The sequence below is a fragment of the Calonectris borealis genome, chromosome 1, assembly GCF_964195595.1.
Source record: "Calonectris borealis chromosome 1, bCalBor7.hap1.2, whole genome shotgun sequence".
Lineage (NCBI taxonomy): Eukaryota > Metazoa > Chordata > Aves > Procellariiformes > Procellariidae > Calonectris > Calonectris borealis.
Window position 1 is genome coordinate 122,487,492 of NC_134312.1, and position 22,277 is coordinate 122,509,768.

At 39.3% G+C, this 22,277-nt stretch overlaps 1 protein-coding gene across 2 annotated transcripts in view; it reads left to right on the forward strand.

The window, feature by feature from the left end:
• The window catches only part of PDXK (pyridoxal kinase), a 53,787-nt gene extending 34,231 nt beyond the window's left edge, over window positions 1-19,556 (forward strand). The window contains exons 3-12 of one of the 2 annotated variants that reach the window (XM_075173602.1): window positions 1,155-1,259; window positions 4,247-4,330; window positions 6,235-6,281; window positions 7,346-7,431; window positions 8,215-8,260; window positions 10,956-11,067; window positions 12,472-12,608; window positions 13,197-13,263; window positions 14,013-14,153; window positions 19,493-19,556. In XM_075173602.1, the coding sequence (XP_075029703.1) occupies window positions 1,155-1,259; window positions 4,247-4,330; window positions 6,235-6,281; window positions 7,346-7,431; window positions 8,215-8,260; window positions 10,956-11,067; window positions 12,472-12,608; window positions 13,197-13,263; window positions 14,013-14,125 (797 nt within the window). In that variant the 3' untranslated portion in view covers window positions 14,126-14,153; window positions 19,493-19,556. Of the gene's footprint in view, window positions 1-1,154; window positions 1,260-4,246; window positions 4,331-6,234; window positions 6,282-7,345; window positions 7,432-8,214; window positions 8,261-10,955; window positions 11,068-12,471; window positions 12,609-13,196; window positions 13,264-14,012; window positions 17,819-19,492 lie in introns of those variants that run through there. The other variant, XM_075173592.1, reaches the window with a different exon arrangement.
• Window positions 19,557-22,277: the final 2,721 nt, after the last annotated feature.

Below are 22,277 nucleotides of genomic sequence, written 5' to 3' on the forward strand. Positions count from 1 at the left end.
TCTAATAACACAGTTTAGAGTGATAATCAAAGCCAACAGTTTTTATCACAGAATTTTCTAACTCCAAGAGCAGAAATTAAAACAAACAAAATACCATTGTCTTCACACGGGGGTGGTGTGGAAGAAGATACCTCGTTTAACATTTCACTTTTCCCAATTCCAGTTAATAAAAAGATAAGCTTTTTAACAAACTCTGAATTCATGGATGTTGCAGTGATGGCATCTAGATGGGCAGGCTTTGATGACAAGGTGCAAGGTGCATTTACATTTTTCAACAAATGTTTATAGAGTCTGTCAAGGAAGATTTTTTTTTTTTCCCGTTGAAATTGGCTGCCATGGAGCTTGGTCCCTTGTTTGCTGAAATCAGGTCAGCTTCTCCCAAGTAACTTCATCTTCCATCCACTTCTCAGCCAAGAATATTGGCTTGTAATTCTTAGAGATTATTCAAGAATAAGAGTGTATGGATAATATTGGTTGGTTTATAGTGTCTTTCTCATACTCATTTGCCTCCTCCAGGATCCTCAGCATTAAAACTGTGATATTTTTGGAAGAAAATCTGTAGATGACATTGTATGTTTAAAGAGTATCCATGACAATGTTCTGCTGTGGTGACTCTATTCGTTGCATGCAGGTCCCAGTGAACGCTGTGTCTGATGGGTGCAGGAGTGCTGCATGACTGAGTCCTGACAGATCCACAAGCCTGTTTAAGCTTGTCATCTACCTGTCAATCTTTTTCTTTTTCTTTTTTTTTATAGTATAAAATAACAAAAATAGATTATACTGACACCCTGCTCCAGTGAAGTCTAAAACATACATTTGTTCCCCTCCACACAGGAAAGGGATAGTTGTATAGGCTCCACAGGAAAACTCTCAGGATATTGTGTGTGCTCTGCTTGATTTGCTGATAAATGAACAGTCACAAACTCCAGTGTAGTCATTCCAGTTCCTTTGGGAAACAGAAGTGCTAAGAAGAAGTTGAGCACGTTAACTGTTCTGCTGACAGCAGCTTTCATTCGGCAACAGCGTTTTACAGAAGAGGAGGTGGAAATGCTTCCTGGTGCTAATATCTGATATGGTCCCTCCAAGTGTGTAATCTGTGTGATCCTAAATAGAAAAGCTAGCTCTTGAAAAATTGTCTGGTATTTACTTTGCAGGTTATGCCCACTGGAAGGGTCAGGTGTTAAATTCAGATGAACTTCATGAACTGTATGAAGGACTTAAGCTGAACAAGGTCAACCAGTATGATTATGTACTCACAGGTAAGAAGAGCTTGTTCCTTGGAATTCCCATGAGATGTAAACAAAAAGTAAAGAAATATAAACCATATCACTCTTTATTCCAAACCAAGCAATTAATTTTCCCTCCTTTGATTCCTCCTGCAATTTCATTTGTATATTATAGTCTCAACTGCTCATGCTTTTTAGTTTGAAACAGCCAGTGTTCTCCAGCCTGAAGGTTGTAATTGGGTGGGTAAATTCATCCCCTTGTATAGTTTACAGACTTGTACAGGCCAGTCGTGTACAGGTTTAATTAATGTTTTGGGAGTGTCTTTACTGAAAAAAGGATGAGGAATGTCAGAGTATTATTTTTAAATTTATTATGAAGACATGAGTTTAACTCTTTCTCCTAAATTTGCAGTACTGGCACTCTGCGCTACTATAGATTTTATACAGTTGTCTGTCCTTGTTTTTTCTACTTAATCTTTAAGGGGTAGTGCTTTGGATACAGAGCAGAGTATAAGCAGGGTTGGATTTTGGTTTTGACTCTCATATCTCTTGACTTTTTGCTGTTCTTACTATGTAGGTCCTCTGAGTGGATACAGTTCTGCAGGACATAATGACTGTGCAGTGTTTTCCTTTGCTTTCCACTAGGTGCAAAGTGTTGATAAATATAGGCAAAGAGAACTTCTTGTAGAATACTTTATAGAAAGGAGAGATTCTATGTGCAGTTTTTATTAAAAACTGCTTCTCATCCAATTCCTGCTTCTCAAATGTAGATTACTGATTGGGTTTCACCTCGGTAAGAGCTATGCATCTGGTCTAGATTACAGTATTAATTTTTATAGCAGTGAACAGTCACTTTTTAAAGGTAAACAGAAATATATTGCCAGATTTGATTGATTTCATGACTTCCACGTGGAGGAAGGTGCTTTATACACAGGGACAGCTGGAGGCTTTTAAGTGTATGGATTATAAACCCAAAGCAGTCATTCTGACTTGAAGGGTGTGGCATGTCTTAAGAGTTATTGTCAGTTCTTTTTCAGGGAATATCTCCAAAGTAAAGGAGACAAAATAGAAAACAGACTGAAGTAAGGTTAAGAAATTAATTTCAGCATAAATGGGTTCTTTGTGATTGAGAATTAGACAAACACCCTTTCTTTCCTTGAAAGAACTCACACAGAGGATCTTTCCAGGAAAAGCACACTGTATTGTAGGAGTTTTCAGGAGATGTGAGTATGCAAAACTTGTAAATAATGTTTGAGTATTCTTTCAGCTGAAATGTTCCTTTTTTATTTTACTTTCAACTCTTGGAAGAGACCCCAACTCCTTTCCTATCACTGTCTTGTACTGGCAAAATGGATGTAAGAGATTAAAAATGGTAGAAGGAAAAAATAGAAATGTTCATCAAAAAGACATTTTGGAGGAAAAAAGGAATATTTATTAATATGCCTTTTAAAATAGGATTTGTGGGTAGATGGGTCAGCGTGTTGTTCATGTTTGTTTAAAAATCTCGTTCAGTGTAGCCTTTTTCAGTATGGACAAAAAGAAGGCATGGGTAGAAATGGCACTAATTTCTTAAGATCTAGTAACACTCTGTGTTTTAGTGTTTGGTTGCGCTCTGGCTGAACTTTTAAAATTCAGTGTTTTTCATTCAGGGCCAAAAGACAGATTCTTCTCTTCAAACACGAACAGCCATTCACTGTAGTGCACAACTGTACTTTGAACCTCTAACAACCTGGATATGATTATTCAAACACTGAAAACAAATTAATTTGTCAGCAGGTGGAATTTGACTGTAATTGTGTGTCTGATGACTGTAGATATCTTGGCTGAGATGGAAATTACTATCTTTAGGCTGATTATACAAAATAACACTTCATTAACTGTTGTGACTGTTAGTTACTTGTAGATCTTCATATATTTGTTTCATTTACAGTAAAACACTCAAGGTAAGAGAGAAACTCTAATCAGTGTAATTTTTTAGTGTAATTTCAGTGAAACACCTCTGTCAATAATGTTAATCATACTCTGTATTTTTTTTCAGCCAGTCTACCATCTCAGGTCATTTTAAACAAAAATCTTTGCTTGGCTTTTTTGACTGATTGTCAGCATTTCATAGACATAAGACAAAGCATTTTGGCCAAAACTCTTGGAAACTTTTTCCATTTCTCTGCAACATCTAAGAATTGATCAATTTTGCAAGGGAGAAAAAAAAAATAAAGAATCTCCAAAATGTATTTTTAAATATTTTAGTATAGTGGACATTTCCAAGCTGAAGGTTTGAAAAAGCTATTTTGCTAAACATAATGCTATTAAATGAACTAAAATCAATGAAAATCAAATTATTAATTAATAAATGTTGTAAAGAAAGTTAATACATAAAATAAATATATAAATAAACATCTATAAAATAAAGACGTTAATGATTAAGTAAGAATATAGTGGTGCTATTATTATGATTAGGGTCTTGAGATATAATAAAACTTTTTTCCAGCTTATTCCACTGCGAAGCCTAAAAATAGGAATTTTATTGGTATATTGGTACATTGCTCTAAAATATTCAAGATTAATTCTCTATTGCATTAATGTGTTGGGCCATATCAGCAACAACATTAATAATAATAAAAAATCTCCTGCAAACCAGAGTACAAGGGAAGTATATGGAATTTAAAATATTTCTTACATACTGCATGATAAATAATACTGATTTGGACTGCTGTTATGAAGAAAAGGAATGTTTTTTCCCTTTCAGCCTGACCTTTTTGTATATGTGTTCAGGCATTTTGAAGTTGTATGAGCCCTTCATATATAACATACTTAGTAAATGGATTTTTAAGGTTGTATTTGTAGTTGTGCAAGCATTGTCTGAATTTGTCTTCCACCTATTATTCCTGAATGAAATACTAAAATGCCTTTGTTCTAAAAATGCAGTTCCAAAGAATGAGAAGTATGCAGCATTCCTATTCAAAATTAAAAAAAAAAGCATTCATGAAAACAGACTTCAAAAGTGTCTTTTTTTCCCAAAGGGTATACAAGAGACACATCGTTTCTTGGAATGGTGGTGGATATTGTCCAGGAATTGAAGCAACAAAATTCTAACCTAGTATATGGTAAGGATGTGTATTATAATCCTTTCTGCTTCATCACTGTATATGCCCATCATTTTCACGTTTCAGGATGAAAACGCTGTTTTGATGTTACTCAGCATTTCACAACCATCTTGTGCTCTGATCTGGCTGGGACCAGCTGGGGCTCCAGTGAAGTTTCGTTTCAGCATTGCTTAAGCGTTGAGGGAGTTGGTTTTTTATCTTTCTGATTTTATGTCTTTCAGTATGTTTCTTGCATTATGTTGTTCAAAGGAGAATGTGCCTTGAGGACTGATTGTCAAAGAAAGGCTTGTAAAATCCCAGCTGCTGCTGCTGGTTGTAGTTCAGACGTATAGGCTCTAAGTGCTGATAGCTGAAGCCTCTCCTTGATTTCCAAGTCAGCCAAAAGCAGGATAGACTCTCCTGTGTTGCACTGCCATGGTTTCATGTTACATCCCAGAAGTGTCTTTCTGTGCCTTACAAGCTTCATAATTTAGCTTAAACTCCAAGGCTTTTTTAACTCTGGTGCCCTCTGCTAAGATTACTTAGGAGCACTCAAAGAGCAACAGACTCTAGCAACAGCTGTCATTAACATGTCATGTCAGGCTTAAACCTGTGAGAAGAGATTCTCCTCTTTCCTTCCTGACTCTCTGAGTGTTTCAGGACTTTTGAACATAACCAGTGTAGGCTTGAATTGAGCAAAATGTTTAGAGTGAGAGGGCAAAGTCAGTGGGGATTTAGTGGGATAAAAAGCTGTGAATGATGGTTTGACCCTGTCATCTTCATGTTCAGTAAACTGTGTGGTCAGGAAACATCTGGAATGGTTCGCAGGATTTGCAAGGTGTAATACTGCGGAGTGTGATATCTGCCTTAAAATTAACAAAGCACCGTTCTCATTTAGAAAAACGTAGCAGAAATATCTTCATGAGGTTGGGTTTTGTTGCTTTTTAGCCTTTATTAACACTGTTGCATTGTCAGGTTCTCCTTGTACTAGTAAGTGAAAGCTAAAAACTCTGTTGGAGTATGACCAGAAAGAAACTTCAGATAGTGAGAACACAGCTGGGCTTCTAAGATCCTTTATATTTAGTAAGTAGATTATAATGTAAGGAAAATACTTTTAAAATGTAAAACAAATTACCATCTTTTTACTCATAGAAACTTCCTTAAATACTGATTGGACATTGATTTGATACCTTTGGATTTGTATTTCTTTTTTATCTTGCTAAAAGCTCTTTTAATACAATGAACAATGTTCCTTTTTAAAGTACAAGGCTAGGCTGTTTCCATCCTCACTTGGAAACTGAGGGCACTTGGAGTATGTTGTTAATACTGCTGATGATTCAGAACCTGTGCCAAATGTGTGTTAATGTTATTACAGCAAGTATGAGTTAGTGTACTTTGGCATGGATTTTATTCTTGTTTCATTATACTACACATAATATTTTTATGCGTATACACAGCATTTTGGTGTGTACGCTTGGCATGTATCTTTTTATGCTGAAGTAGAAATAGGACTCTCTTCACAGCTATTAGCTTCTCCCACGTTTCTTCCCCACCATACTACTATTCCAGAGTTTTGCGTTGGGGAGTGAAGGGGAGGGCTCTCTGCGTTTTACGTGACAAAAGCCCCTTTACTCCCAGCAGTCAGACCCTCTCATCCTCATTCCTTTCAGACATAACGACATGGAAGCAGGTAGGAGAGGGTGACTACAACCCTCTGACAATTGTTTAAGACACATGGCCTACTCTTTCAGAATTGGCAGCCACCAGCAACTCAGGTTGAGTGTGCTGCAAGAGCTGTGAGCGTCTGTAAGCTATCAGGTGCTCAGTGCTGTTACATAGGCACTACTGTTACCTAAAACCTTTCCCTCCCACCAGGGTCTCTGTAACTGTACCCCATTTCTAAAGCTAGATTTATTCTGTTACAGTATGTGATCCAGTGATGGGTGACAAATGGAATGGAGAAGGCTCTATGGTTAGTACTTACCTGTTTGGATTCTCTGTATAGTGAATATTTGCTATATAAAGATGTATAAAGATTTATTAATTTTTAAACACCAAAACAAAGCTACTTTACCTAAGTGTGGCTTTGGATCCCAGCATCAATTAAGTTTGTATTTTAATTTCCTGTATTTTAATGAGTTTAGTATCTGCGAAGAATGATGGCTGCGTAGCCCTGGGATTATTTCTAGCTCTGCTGAGACAACAGGTGGAATACAGACCCTGTCCACAGGAAAATATCCCCCTGCTCCCTCTCCTTGTCTTGCTGGAGTTCCCTCATCTGTCAAGAGCTCTGTTTTGGCTGGTAGCCTGGCTGGCATTGTCAGCGATCGTGTGAATTGACATACCGCTTGAACCTAAATTAAGATGACTTACTTCGTGTGAGATCCAACAGCTGTTAGGCATTGGGCTGTGATCAGTGACAGAAAGGTTCTGTGTGCCAATACCAGACTGCATACTGACAACGAAACATTCCTTTTTGATCAAAATTAGCAAATAATTTCAGTAAAAATGCAATGTGGGAAGACATCAGCCATAATGATATTTTATGTTTTCTTCTGCCTTAACTAGTCATGCACTATGAATTCCTCTTTGTCCTTGTACCTTTTTACAGTTTACCTGCTCATAAAACATCACATGAAGTAGCACTTAGTAATAAATTTGTATGGCTGCATGAGTGAGCTCATGAGTATCAGTATGACGGGTGTTCTGGTAGCACCTAGTGGTCAGCACTGTGGTGGGGTTGCACCTGTCGCTGATACGATTGGAATGGGAAGACAGTAACACATGAGCACATGTATACGTACCCTGCCCTGCGTAGCTTATGAGACTAACAGAGAAAATAAAACGGGGACAAAAGGGTGTATTAATCCTGATTTAGCAGTTGCACTGCCACTTTAGTTACTGCTGCATAACTGTACACTGGGAGCTCTTAGGTTACTCAGTGACAGCAGAATGGTATTTGAGGGAAGGAGAGTTGCAGTCCCACATCTCGGATGCTGCTGATGACAACATTTGATACTGTTTTTTCTCCCCTAGTATGTGCCCAAGGATCTTCTCCCAGTCTACAGGGACAAAGTTGTACCTGTTGCTGATATAATTACTCCTAACCAGTTTGAAGCTGAGTAAGTACTTACTTCCTTTTATAGCCAAATCAACTTGGGGATAAAAGAAGGGGAGACTGATACCCATTTATTTGTCTCAATACAGTGCTGTATGTATGTACGTGTTGGGTTTTTAGCTGTTTTAGTATGTGGTGCTTTTCAGCAAACCTCCAACTCTTCCATATTGAAACCAATAAAAAATCTGGGAGTTATGTGAGGAAAAGATTTCTCTTGTTTTCTCTGGTCTCTCATTTTCATTGTCTGCAGAATCCTGTATCTAGGGCCGGTTGAAAAAATACCTCTCTTCCCTTGCCCGTCCTTACCCATTCCTAGGAAAATTTTTATTATATGTCAGAATATCAAAACTGAAATAGTTTGACTCAAACCCCCAAGATTAGATTCAGAAATACCACCATGGCAACATCTCACAGGAGTTAAGAATTTAAATGCCTCTTGCCCATCCTGTCTACATAGCTCTCTTTGGTCAGGAGATTATCTGTTGTCATACATCACAGGCTGTCCCCCTAAGGGGAGGGAACAGCTACATGGGAGATGGAGAGAAGACACTTGTGAGGGAATTTTATGATACAGGGATCTCTACAGGAGGCAGGTTAGGACACAGAAGCGCTGTGTATCTATGCATATATAACTTTTAAAGACAGCGGTCTGGTACAGCGGACCATGTAGCTACAAATCGTTTGGGCCTGTATGGTGCAGTCCAAGCTTTCCTCCTTTCAAAGAGTAAACAAAGCAGTCATTGCCTGGGGAACTTGTGCTCTTTTAAGATTTCTGTTTCATTCTCAGGTTACTCACGGGCAGGAAGATTCACACAGAAAAAGAAGCTTTAGAGGTAAGTAGGCAAGGGATAGGATGTGTAAGATCTCTTTCTCTATTCCTGCCTTCAGTGCTGCAGTTTGCCATTTGTCTTTAACCTTGAAGTCACTTTGGCCTCTATCGTTTCTCTCCATTTATCATTAAAGCTTGTGCACTCCAGGCGCAAAACAGTTTTTGTTCTAGTGTCAGACTTCTGAAGAAACTTCCCGAAAGAACTACAGATAAAGGCATTACAGGGGTAATGAGTAGATCTCTGTGAGCTTGTTTCCCTGCAGTGTAAGAAGGGTAGCAGCAGCACACATGGCAAGTAAGCACACGCTGTCAGCGCTGTGGAAATGCGCTGGTTGGGGTGAAAACCCCGGGTGACCCTGGGCGTTAGAAACCTGCATGAGTCGCTCCCTCTGCTGTCCACATGTGAGTCGTGCAACAGCGATGCTGAGTGTTAAGACAGCCGTTTCTCATTCTCCCACACAGATTGTTTGCAAGGAAGAGAGCTTACTAGCAAACTCTTACAAGGGTGGATTGAATACACTCTGAATCTCTTCCTGAGAGTGTTTGCTGGTGCTCTGTTGTTCTTCCTTAAATTGATTCAAAGGGGATGAGACCTGGATTGCAAAAGGATAGATTGCATAGATGAGAAACCAGACTGGGAGTGATGGCCTTCGGGTACTTCCTGGTGAAAGACAGACAAATCCACAGCATTGATAGCTGCTGTCATCACCACACAGAGATTATAGATGGTCCACCAATATACTGCATTGATGTGTAAGGATTTACCCTTTTACACAAACTGGAGAAAATAAAAAGCTGCAGGGCTTGGTGATGAAGGACAAAATAGGAATATGGTTTTAATGGTATCTTGAGAATGGCTGAGCTCTTTATTTTGTTGACTAATCAAGTGCTTTCATAATGGACTGATGTTATTTCTTCCAGTTTGGTTTTGAACTTCAAAGGAACACAAAATCTTTAAACAAACAGCAGCTGCAGTGGCACCCTGGAGAGTAGCTGGGGTCTGTCAGCCCAAATGTTTGGGTTTTTTTTTCCTCCAGCAACCTCATGCAAATGGGTTGATTACCATCTCTTCAGAGCAGGAAGCAGCTCCAAAGATCTCAGGTCTTTTAATTCCGCTCCTCCCCCCAGTTTTACATTACCCCAGTGTGCTGGGCGAGGGTGATGAACTGTGCTTCATGCCACTAGCTGCTAACTATAACTCAATTCTTCTATTCTCATCCTTACTAGTGGAACCACAGTCTTGAGAACAACACTGTTAGCTGAGCAGCCATTAGTTTTAGGTTTGCATATTTCAGCTGCAAACATGGGTTGCATGTGCTAAACAATTTTACAAGTTAGTTTTCTGACAGTCTGTCTGAGTCATATGATAGCTCTTATTTGTGATGGGTTTTAAAAAAATCTCTTCTAAAAAGATGGAATTATACTTAGGAATGGAAACATTTTTAAAATAGTTGCTTGCAGGATATTATATTTTAATCTGTCTGTCTCGGCAGCTGCATGTCATATATAGGTCTATCCTTCTGAGTAATAATCCATGCTGGAATTTGTCCCCTTTGGAGGTGGTAGGAATTCTGGCATCGATTTCCATGGTGACATGCTTTCATTCATTTCTTTAGCAAGACTAGTGACGACAGTATAGTCTTCTAACATAAAATTAAATATGATGTAATATTAATGTAGAAGGGGCTAAGTCCTACAACTAGAAATACTGGTGATTAGGTTCTTGGTGAATTGTGACTGGGAAATGAAATTGAGTTCAGTGTTACTTCACAGGTTGATTATGTCAGCATATGCTGGTGGATTTACTGCTGCTTTAAAACCTAGCAATGTCTGTGCAAAGAGGTCTGACAGTTGAAGAAACCTGGAGGCTTAGACAAGAAAGAAAAGCAATAGAGAATTAAAAAATAGCAGAAATAAATCCTTATCATTCAGTTGCTCATGAGTCATAGCTAGCCTGAGAGGATTTTTAGTTAAACTCTTCTGGGAAAATTAATATTTTATCTGTGTTTTATGCTAAACTCATTATTGAAGTCAGTCTTTCTTCTGTGAAATCAAAATCACTTCTGTAGCAACCAATTGTGATGTCAGCAGTAGAGTATTAATGAGTTTAAGTGAGTAACACACAGAGTGGAAATACATCTGCAAAGGTACATAATTTACAGGTGTAATTTGGGGTTTGAAACAGAATGAGAAAAGGAGATTGAGACAGACACACTTGTGCCTCTGATTTAGCTCTTTAACTCTTCATTTTTGCTAACTCTTAAAGTAGTGGCTAAATAAGACTTCATGACCTGGAGTTATTGGCTTTCTAGCAAGTGTTTCAAGATGCCAGCTCAGGTGCATGTGTCTGTATATTTGTTCTCTTATTCTTTTGATAATATGTTCTGAAAACATGATGCAGACAAAAATTCTGATCACAGCTGAAACAGAGTATTCTTTTTCAGAGGAGCATCCAAAAATAATGCAGAAATGCTTGTGTATTTTAACAAGTGTGTACGTTTAAATACGGATGTTTTGATTCCTCTCTTTCAAATTAATTCCCCTAATTCAAGTGAATTCTTTGAGTAGAAACTGTTTTTTCTCTTTACAAAAGATGCCAAAATAAGGTGCTTGTCAAAAATCCTCAGTACTATGAATGATGCAAGGTTTAATCAACACACATTGCGGTCACTGATTCCTGCCTTTTTGCACATGGAAAGGTAATGGATATGCTCCATGCCATGGGACCAGAGACTGTGGTGATCACAAGCTCAGATCTACAGGCGCCTCTAGGAAACGACTACCTAATTGCTCTGGGAAGCCACAGAAAAAGTAAGTCAGTCATGAACTCCTTCGTTAAACTGTGCTTTCTTTTACCCTGTTTTGTGCTTTCAGTTACTTTTTTAAGAAGTAGTTTCATCAGACCCATCTGTAGTGCATGGAGGGAGCTTAGATCCCTAAGTGAACTTCTTCTGCTACAGTAATAGCAGAGAGGTAAGAATGGGGCTGCTCCATGAGGGAAGACAAGCTGGGAGCTGAGCATGATCATAGCACAGGCAGAGCACTGCCCTCCCCAACACAGCACAGGCCCACAGTATCTGAGTAAGGTGAGCAGAACACGGGTGGTGATGGCGGACAGGTCCAATTGACAGTCCAGTGATCATCAGAGAAAGGTGAGGCAAGCCAGGTCCGAGATTAATCTGGAAGATCCAAGCAGTAAGTCAGGACAGCAGGGCTGTACACCGGTACACCTACAACATAGCTCAGGCAAGGATGCTTGCGACTGGGCCTGAGCTTCCATGCAGCTCCTGGGCAAGGAGGGTGCGGGGTGGAGGATGTCCTAGGTGAGGTTGATCAGGGCTGTTAAAGCCCCTAGTAGTGGTCCTGACAAGTAGTAGTGGTGTAAAACAGGAACTTTGAATGTTTTGAATGCTTTTATGAAAAGTTACACTGTCCTGTTAGCAGATTCTTCCTCCCCTGATAGGTTGTAAAATGTCCTTCTGCTTCTTCTTTATATCCCTTTCTATACTATCACCAAGATTCACTGTGTGTTTGGACTGTCACAGGATGTTTTTACCTGAGAAGGGCATAATTATGTGGGATGGTATATGATCTCGTTTTCTTGTTCGTCTAAGGGATCTAAATGTGGGCATCACATTCTGGACTGCTGAGAGACCGAAAAACTCTTGATGTTTAAACCAGATTCCACTAAGAATCAGTCGGTGGGTCTTAGCACTCAGTACATGCCAGGTCTGGAATAAGTGTGGTCATTCTGATGGTGATTACAATATGGCACATGAATCAGATATTCTCTGCTGATGTCTACATCTGCTCTTGTGCCTCCATACAACCCGGAGATACTCTAGATTATGGTTTGGGATGCCCCATCTAGGATTCAGCAGTCTCCATAAATATGCGGTTTCCTGAGCAAGCTGCTGCTGCTGTCTAAATGAAAAGAGGTGACTCTAAATCTTTCATGAAAATGAAGGTGCTAGCTACCTGCTTCCTCTTAAGGGAAGTACATACAGTATATAAGTTGTAAATGCTATCCCAATTTGGCAAAGTTTTGAAAGGTTGCATCTTTTAAAAGAGCTGGTACAAAGTTTACAATACTCCTTAGCATCTTCACGTTCCAAACAACAAAGGAATTCAAATCTGGTGGTCACTCTTAAATTATAGTAAATGCTACTGTATTAATTGCTGGGTCTGTTACTTAACTGTCTATCTGTGTTGTAGCTAAAGCAGATGGTACCAAGATGACACAAAGAATTCGACTGGAGTCTCCTAAAGTGGATGCTGTCTTTGTTGGAACAGGAGACTTGTTCGCTGCTATGCTTTTGGCATGGACCCATAAGCATCCAAACAATTTGAAGGTGTGGGAGAAGTTATTTTCTCTTCGCAAGTTTAGACTATGTTTCTTTTTTTTATTACTTTTAATCTACGACATTATTTAAAGACTCTCTTCTGTCTTGGCCTTTTTTCCTCAATTCAGAGGAAAAAAAGCAGAACTTCCCTTTTGCCAAAATATTTTAGCTTGTACAACTTTGGACGGTCACATTTCAGTTACGTGGATTTTGTAATTTTACCAAATAAGATGTTCTGAGAGAGAGAGAGAGAGAGAGAGAGAGAGAGAGAGAGAGAGAGAGACTGCATGCATGTTTGTAATTATATTTTTTACCCTCACTTCATAATAAGCACTGAAAATCATTTATCAGATCTATTTTTCTGTTTCTTTCCCTTAAGCACATAGAGTCCTCGATACGGGTGTATGGTTTCAAATACCTGTTTCGGGAGAATTAAGAGAGTCTAAAATTTTTTTTCCCAAACTCTACATTACATGGTTGTCATACTGTTTGCGTCGTCAGTCATGTTTGCCTCTTAATAGCAGTGGTTTTGAAGTAATAATATTAAACTAGGCAGCTGAAATTTTACTAAAACCTGAATATATTATGTTAATGCAGGTGGCATGTGAAAAGACTGTGTCAGCCATGCAACATGTTCTGCAAAGGACCATTAAGAGTGCGAAAGGTAATTCATTCAATTCTTGTTCCCTTGTTCTGTCTGGATTTGCATCAGAAGAAACATTCAAAGAGCTTTCTGGGTTTGCTGACTAAAGGCAGCCCTCAACACAGAAGCAGCCAGAGAATGAGAGCTCGGTAGTCTTGTCAGTGCATGTTCCTTACTGTGTCCTCCAAGCCTATTTTTGATAACACCTGACGGAAGATGTCACTGTTCAGCTTGTAGTGGGACTACAGTCAGGCTGACTGCGCTTGACTGCTTTGCAAAACAGTGGTGGAAGAACTTGAGGAAATGCGGAGTTTGACATGCAAGAGTGCTTCTGTTTTAAATGTAGCTCACTCACTTTCCCTTTAACTGCATGTGTTTAGTATTGAGAGGGGTTTATCAACTAATAATAAACTGTCTGTTTGCTGTGTTGGCCATGTGAGGAATGATTTTTTTCAGCTTCTCTCCCATTGGAGTTCCCATGTCTTTCAATTCCTAAGGAGATCCAGATGCAATCTGTGGCTTCTCGGAGCATGTCTGTGTCACTTTCTAATGACAGCAGAGCCGTGTTTCTTTCCTGGAGAGAGCTGCAGAACAGGGGTGATAAGAAATCACAGTGCTGACCTGGATCTTCCACCATGGAACTTTAGCAGGGGGTAGTAAGGGAGGTAGGGGAGGGGAGGAGGGTAGAAAAAATAGCGGGGTTACAGAACAATGTAACTTGTTTCTTTTATACTGCTGTTTTTAATGACATTCTCGTGTCATCTTTTTAGCGCAAGCTGGAGAAGGAAACAAACCAAACTCAGCCCAGCTGGAACTGAGAATGGTCCAAAGCAAAAAGGACATAGAAAACCCAGAGATCATAGTGAAAGCCACCGTGTTATAAAGGCTCTACGTCTCCAATAACGCACAATGTATTGATGTCCTCATTTCTTTCCTTTAAATTGTAATATTTGCCTTAGATCTGTGACAGAAACCTGACTTTCATGAAATAGTGCCCAGCATAGGCAGATATCCACTCTCAAACATATGTGCTGGCCTTGCTCAGTTTTAAAAACAAAACAGTTAGCGTGCATTGAAGCATATTACCAGGTATCAAAATGGCTGTCAAATTCACTTAGTCTGTGTAATTACCCAGAGCAAGAGAGTACAATGTTCCTGTCTTGCCAAAGACTTTAGATGTGAATTTGCTAATGGAATGCTTGACTGACTGGAAAATATATTTCAAGATGGCATCTAGTGCCAATGGAGCTGGCTCCATGCTCCCTTTTCCTGGAGATATCTGGTTATCTACTCTGGTATTCAGTATCTCAGCTGCTACGAAACTAAGCAGGGTTAAAACTACACACAAAGTTCTGGTTGTGTGTAGGAGTACTTTGAAGATATTTGGCATTTAAGTACTCTGAAGTGTCCTTGAGGTGTCATTCATGTTACTGATAACTGCTCCTGTTTCTTGTCTATGAACAGCTGCACAGTTTCAGTTTTTGCAGGTAGCGGCTGCTTATTTCTAATGTCTGTGGGTGCCCGCATTATTTTCTTCCGAAAGCTGCTCCAGAAACATCTTCATTAATAAGATAATATCTTTATTCAGTAGCACTGATTAGAAGTTTGTAGTTCTACCTCCGAGGCCAGGTTTGATTCTTTTAGTTTTTACTAAGGACAAACATTCTGTGAGGACAAAAGGGAAAGCAGCTCTTACCTTGAAAGCTGGCTACCCTAATTTGTTCTTCATGGGTGGATGTATTTACAAACTACGTAGGGCACTTCCACTTAACAATAGTAAGCACTATTGGCAGGCTTATCAATGAAGCAGTGTGGTAAAAGTAGTATTTTTAGTTTAATAAGGCTTAGTAAGTTACATAAATTCACCAAATGCAGTGAAACATACAAAATTAATTTGTTCATAATGTAAATCTCTGCAGCCTACGCTGATTAGAGATGACAGAAATGCATTATTATTAATGCATCTTTATTTCAAAATTCTGCTTCATAAGGCTTCAAAATGGGATCCTTAATAATTTCAGCGTCCTATACATCACAGCCACGTTTATACCGGTAGGGCAGATATGCTGATAGGTACTGACCACTCGTACTTCCGAATGATTTCTGTATGGGACTCAGGTTCTTGCTTCTCCCAAGATGAAGTCTAGTGTGTTGTTAAATCCAAATTCAGTTGATGAGCTTTATTTGTCTCAGATGTCATAGGGAGGTTAAAATTGCATTTCTGCTTGCAGTGACATGAAGCAAATTTGCATTAGAGGAAAGGGCTGAGTTTTTCTTGATTACCTGAGTACCCTCAGGAAACTCACTCTTGGGTATCTCCCAGATACCTTTCCTGCATCTTCCTCATCACCCCTGCCCAACTGATAGTGTCACTTGCATAGCTTGGGAGTCCCCAGAAGAGCTGGTTTGGAGATTGCTTTGGCCACTGAAGTCTTCACTTATCCCACCATTTTTGTGGATTTTCTGCCATTGTAAAAGTTAATTGGTTTCACCTAGTAGAGGAGTAATTTATCCTTAAAGTAAATTTTTAGCTGAATAGATTTTTTTCATGGCATAAGATTTCATAATTAATGCATTTCTGAAATCCCTCGTTTTCAGTATCTCTGAAGCAAAGGAAATTTAAGAGATGAACACATTTTGCAGTAAATGTAAGAGGCAAACTTCAGGCTTTAATTCTTAACAGCTAATAATAATTTTATTTCCTCTCATGCATTTGGCATTAAAAATACAAAAAAAAAAATTCATATGACTTGAGAATTTTAAGGGGAAAAAAAAAAACAGAAATGACCTACAAAACATGACTCTACTGCCACAGTTTTTAGTAACCACTGCCATTAAATAACTTTCTAGCAATAATAATTTTGGTGATGTGAACAGTTGCTAAAATTAGCAGTCAGTAACAGAGATGAGCTCATGGATGATATCCAACATGTAAAAAGACATGAACTATCTTAACAGTGTGTATAAATATCTGATGCGAAGCAGTGAAGAAGAAGGAGCCAGGCTCTTGTCAGTGATGCCCAATGAAGGGATAACAGGCAATGGGCACAAATTGAAATACAGGAAATTCCATTTAAACGTTAAAAAAAATTCACTGTGAGGGTGATCAAACGCTGGCACAGGCTGCCTAGAGAGGTTGTGGAGTCTCCATCCTTGGAGATGCTCAAAACCTGACTAAACGTGGCCCTGAGCAACCTGCTGTACTTGACCCTGCTTGCGCCGTGGGGTTGGACTACACGGTCTCCAGAGGTCCCTTCCAACCTCAACCATTCTGTGATTCTGTGAAGTACAACGAATTGCCTTTCTTTGCAGTGCTGTATTTTTAAATTGATGCAAATATTTTTTTTCTTCCTGACAGACAAACTTCCAGATAGGCTAGGAAATAGCTCAGTATTAATAATTTGCCCCCTTTTTAGATAAACTGCTTTTTGCAGTTGTGCCAGGAATACAGTTGCCTTTTTTGAGATAGTTGCTTTCAGCAAAGGTATTTAAATATTGTAGCTGGTGATGCATTTCAACAATTGAACACAAAAGGATTTTAACCGTTTCTAGCATTGATTAAAGAAGTGTTGCATGCCATATTCCAAACATAACTATGAGTTTATTTATCTTTTAAAATTAGACTATTTCGTGTGAAAGTGTATAATCCCTACCATCCTCTTGGGAAGAAGGAATCAACATACTGAACTTCCCTGCCTGTACATATCATGGTCAACTTTGTGGCATTGTCCTTGACACCCTCACCCAGCTGTATCCAGTTTTGCAGCTCCTATGGGTCACATACAAAAATCTTCAGATGGCCAAGCTTTGAGACCTCTACTGTGTCCCTCAGATTGCCAAGAATTAGATGAATCCCAGGAGCAGTTCACATGCAGTAAATGACATTTGATTTCTACGATCCCATGGCTCCAGCACAGATCTTAGTTGGGCCTGGAAGTGGCTCCTGGTGCACTGTCTCATGTAGCCGGGGCTGTGGATTGCCCAGCACCCCTGCACCAGCATTAGCTTCATTGCCAGCCACGTAACACGGCCTGGGTTGAGAGGTGTACATGGGGCTGAATTGGGAAGCGCATGGTGGCCATCCCTGCGCTAGCGCAGTGCAGAATTGAGGTTCTTCAGTTCTTCGCATCAGGGGATCAACAGGAGAGAGAAGCTCAAAATTGGTCTTTTAATTTTTTTTTAAGCAGCAATAAGTATGCATTGTCAAAATCTGCTGTCAGAGAAACCCTACCTGTTGTAAGCATGTACTACAGAAAAGCCCTTTCAGTAAGTGTGAGACAGCACAATTTTTTTTGCCGCTAAAAAAAATACACTTTCACAAGGGAATTGAGAGAAAGGCAAGAGCTGGTTTTCTCTGAAATAAAGCAGCTTGGAATTTAGGAAACTTAAAGCTACCTTGCAAACAAGGTTTTGTCTGTAAACCATAATGAACTGTGATCTTGCCATAAAAGAGAAAGTGATACGTTTGTTGGAGCAGCTTATACCTGTCAGGTGTGATCTTTTCGCACTGCTTCAAAGGATGGATCAGTTCAGTAATTCACACCTTCCTTAGAATCTGTGACATATCCATGTTTTTAAAAAAAAAAAAAAAAAGAAAAAAAGGATAATGATACTAATGTGCACAATTTGCAAAAGTTCGTATTTTGCAGTAGCTGGATTCTGTAGTAATGGGCTGCTAACTGTTTCTGCTTAAGTCCTTGGGAGTTGCTCATGTGATATCTGTTTTAAATTCCCACTGACCTGATCTAAATTAGGTCAGGTTTATGTCTTCAGTGAAGAATTGGGTTTAACATCTCTTGCCAGGAACAAACATCAGAAATTATCTGTAAATATATTCTGTAGCTAATGTTTTGTAGTCACAACAGGCTAACAGGTATTTTTAAATGTCAAGGTATACATACTTGGATGCATTTTTATTTGTTCAGAGTTACACAGCGCTGTTTCATAATGTTTGCAGAGCAAAATTCAAAGACAGCACAGTCCTGTCCAATCTTTTATTCCCTTCTCTCCTCCTGCATATAATATCTGTACCTATTTCTGAATTCCTGCTGTCTTTCTGGTGCAGCTGGAAAGTGTCTCAGTAGTAGCTGCCCAGTATTTATTTAAGGGCTTGGAGGAGACTTACGAGGGTTGTCTGGTGCACTTGCAGATCCTTAGGCAAAGAAAAATGGTTAGTCTAAATTGGTTTAGGTTCCAGCTGATTACAGCAGAACAAGCACTTTAGCCCAGAGAGTGGAGTCAATAACTAATGGGTAATCTTCCGTGACTGTCCTAACAGCGTGAAAGGTGTCTGTAACCCACCAGTCCAGCATTCACCGGTTAGGGACTGCTAACTTCACTGCCACAGGTGCTCCCATGTGTTCGTGTGAAGTTGGCAGCAAAGGACGCTTCTAATGCTGAGGTACGCGTGGGAGCGGTGAATGCTTTGTGTTTGTGTCCAGTCAACTTCCCCACCATTCTTTCTTTTCGCTTACTGGAAGTAATTTTTCTTGGATCCCTTTTTTCTGGAACTAACTTAGCAGTGTGTGTGGTCAGCCATTTTGATTACTGCAAGCGCACTCATTTGCGGAGCCATTGTGCAGGAGAGACCAAAAGTTGTTTATAAACGATCTACTCTATTCTGGGCCCGGATTAGTCTCTACATGCTTAAAATTTCCATGTACCTCTTTGGGAGACATGCATAAAGACATTGTGCTAAAATCAATGCTATTCACACTCGATATAAACATTTAAGAAATCTGCAGTATGAATTGTTAACGTTAATGCTTGTTTGCTGATTTTTATCATAAGCGGGAGAAATCTCTAATCTATGTGTTATCCAAAAGAATCAGAGGACCAAGGTTTCCAGTTACTCATATTGCCTTTTGGTTATCTTAACTGTGTCTTGATTGGATAGTGTTAATTTGTTGTCTGAGACTGTTATGGTGATTGTATTGATTTATTTTATTTTAAAATATGTGGCAAGGAAGACTGTAATAAAAGCATCTACATTTAATACACCATGCACACACAAATTGTTAGATCCTATTTTTGAGTATGTTAATCATTTCAGAATTAAACAGAACAAGAACAGTTTGATAGTCTTGCTGAATAAAGTGGATGTAATTAAAGGTTTCCTTAGTTATATCCTAGTATTGAGAAAGGGTAGTTAATGGAAGAGCGCACATTTGTGCGCTGTGATCATCTCATTGTAAGATAGTAGGTATGTGGAAGTGAGTAACATCTTTGACTTAATTTTTTTTTTTTAAAGAAGTTTCATGGGAAGACAACTGCTGGCATTCTGCACTACTACTCTTGTATGCCTCTTGCACCTATAGGATCTCTCTGTGTTCTGCTCTTTATTCCTGCATACAAGGTGAGAAGAGGGGCTTGGAATAAGAACCACAACTCATTTTGAAGTCTGTTTCTTGTGCAGTGTTCGGCTACACTCCCCTTCGCAGAGTAATTTTTATCTTGCTGCGTAGGTTAGAGTATACAGTAGGAAACAATTGTTCCTGCATGTCAGAACAGTGTCTACAGTGTCTGTGCTATGGCAGTGTTTTGCAAGAGGAAGAGAGCAGGTATCCACTTTAAGAAGAGCACTGGTTATTGGAGAAGGCGCTATGTCATTATGCTTATGCCCTCTGGAGAAGTTTGCTTATATTTATACTAGAGAATACCACCTCTCCTGAGTAAAGGTCCTTGCCCATTTAAAGAGTACTTTTAGAAGCTGAGACGTAAGCGTTACAAATTTTGGTCGCTCTGAAACCAAAATATTTCTTCATAAATGGAAGCACAACCCCTTCTGTTGCATCCCATTGCAGCCTTATTGGTTCACTGTCATTCAACTCCTATTGGAATCATGGGATAAGATGATTCAGAGAGCTGTTCTTCATGAAAGACATTTTCCTCTGGTAAGTGAGAGCCCACTGCTGAACAGTTTTGTAGCTTTCTAAAACACGTTCCATTAAAGACACATATCGACCATGGAAACGAAGCTTTGAGATGTTCAATCACAGCCTTGAAAATAGCTTTTCTCTTTTAAATAAATGAGTAAAACAGTGAGTTTATACATGCATGCAGGAGCAGATTTAAGGTAAATCCATGAGGTTCAATCAGAAACGAGGCGTGTGCCCTAAGCGCCTGGCAGAGGGCGTGGAATGCAGAATGCAAGGGAGCTGCTGCTGTCAGCACGCTTTTTCAGGAGAGCCCAAGCTAGTTATCACATTTTCCAGAAGGGAAGAATGTGGTTTGGCTTTCAACAGCCTAGGAAAGCTCCCGTCTGCTTCACCAGGAAACCAGTGCCAGGTGACAGCCCCAGCGCCACCAGCCACCAGTTTGGTGCTTGTACTGCTCCAGCAGCAATGGACCTTGAGGCAAATGGGATGCTCCCAAGTATGCTCCTAAATAAGCAAGCATTCCTGACTTAGGGCCTCCACAGTGCAAACAGTAGTAATAAATCCACAATTTGCAGAGCAGTGAATAAGGCAGCACATTATTCAGATAGAGAAAACCAGCAATATGAGAAGGCTGTGCCATATGTTGCCACTGAAATCACATGTACTCCTTACCTATTGCCCTTGTGGTTGCATTGCTATTTAGAAAAATCTGTGTGTAGAAGAGTGTAATGTATGTACTCTGTGTGTGTGTGTATAATGAAGCTTTATTTGCAATGTGGTGGGGGTGGGAAACACAATTTGGGGGCTGGCTGTGTAGGCCTTCAGGATGTGAGCAGAAGGTCTTAAAGAATTATATTTTTATAGATTGTGCTGAAGCTTTGGGTCCCAGCCACACATAGCCTTTTCTTCCAAAAAAGTAAAATGGTTTGGCAAGAGAGTTAGGTGGCTGTAATACAGTAGGGATAGTACAACCCCACCAGCCCTGGACAAACTGAATAACTTAATAAAAGATGCCTTTTTAAGTAATATTTTTTTAGTGCTGTATTGTTAAAGAAATATTTATGAGCAAACTTTCTATGTACTTAAAGTTTGTGTGGTGCTTTGTACTGACTAGGTGGACCTGTTATATGTTTACACATCTTAACGATTGTCGTCGAGGCGTATGTAGTAATTCAATGACTTCTGTGCCAGAAAAACAATGAAGTTCTGTGTAATAGCAAATGATTTAATTTCTAGTGAAATTGTAGGCTTTTGTAGTGTTTGTGTATTTTTCTGGTTGGCGGTTACAAGTTGTATTCTTTCTGCAGTAAGGCTTTGACGCTTGATTGTAGAGAGAGGCAATAGGATGGTAGATACCATTGTTTAAAAAGAAAACCCTAAATATTGCTACCTTATCCATTATAAAATCAGGTAAGTTGTGGCATAAGCCTGAAATCTAGATTTTGCACTGGAATAAAATATCAAATACATCTAGGGCAGGTTAAAAATAGGCGAGGGATTTGTTTATTTAATTAAATAAAACTGGGGGATCTTACAAGTGCTTAATAGCAACATATAAACGGACAGGCCAAGAGACTGGAACAAAACTAGCTCCTTCATGTTTTATGAACCTGGCCGAGCTGACTTCATAGCTTGTGCTGAACGCGTGCAACAGATAGATGAATAGGCTAAATGGGAGAAAGTAAAGATTTTTTTCCCTGTAGTTTGTCAGTTGTAATAATGTGAAGAATTTTAGTAGGGTGATCTGAATTTAAATTCATAACTATGTTAGCTTGCAGAAGAGTTGAGTTACCAACAAAATCCCATTCAGCCAAAAGGCAAGCTGTTAGCATGTTTGAAAATCAGAGCATGATTTTTTCATCTTGCTATACTTGCTTGAGTCTTTGTTTCTTATGGCTGGGAGACCAGGGCTAAAGTACAACCGTCCATATATATATATATTTATTTTTTTTTAATATCTTTATTTTTTGGTTGTCATTTGTGGGGGGCTCTCTAGAAAGTGCAAGGGTCTGCAACATAAATCAGTTTGTGGAGTATGGCCCTCTGCTGAATGTTGTGCTCCTACCGCAACAGTTGGTGATCTGGAAAAACTGAGCATCATTTATTGTGTCTCTTTTAAGAAACATGGCAGCATCCTCGCCACACTTCTGAATAAAT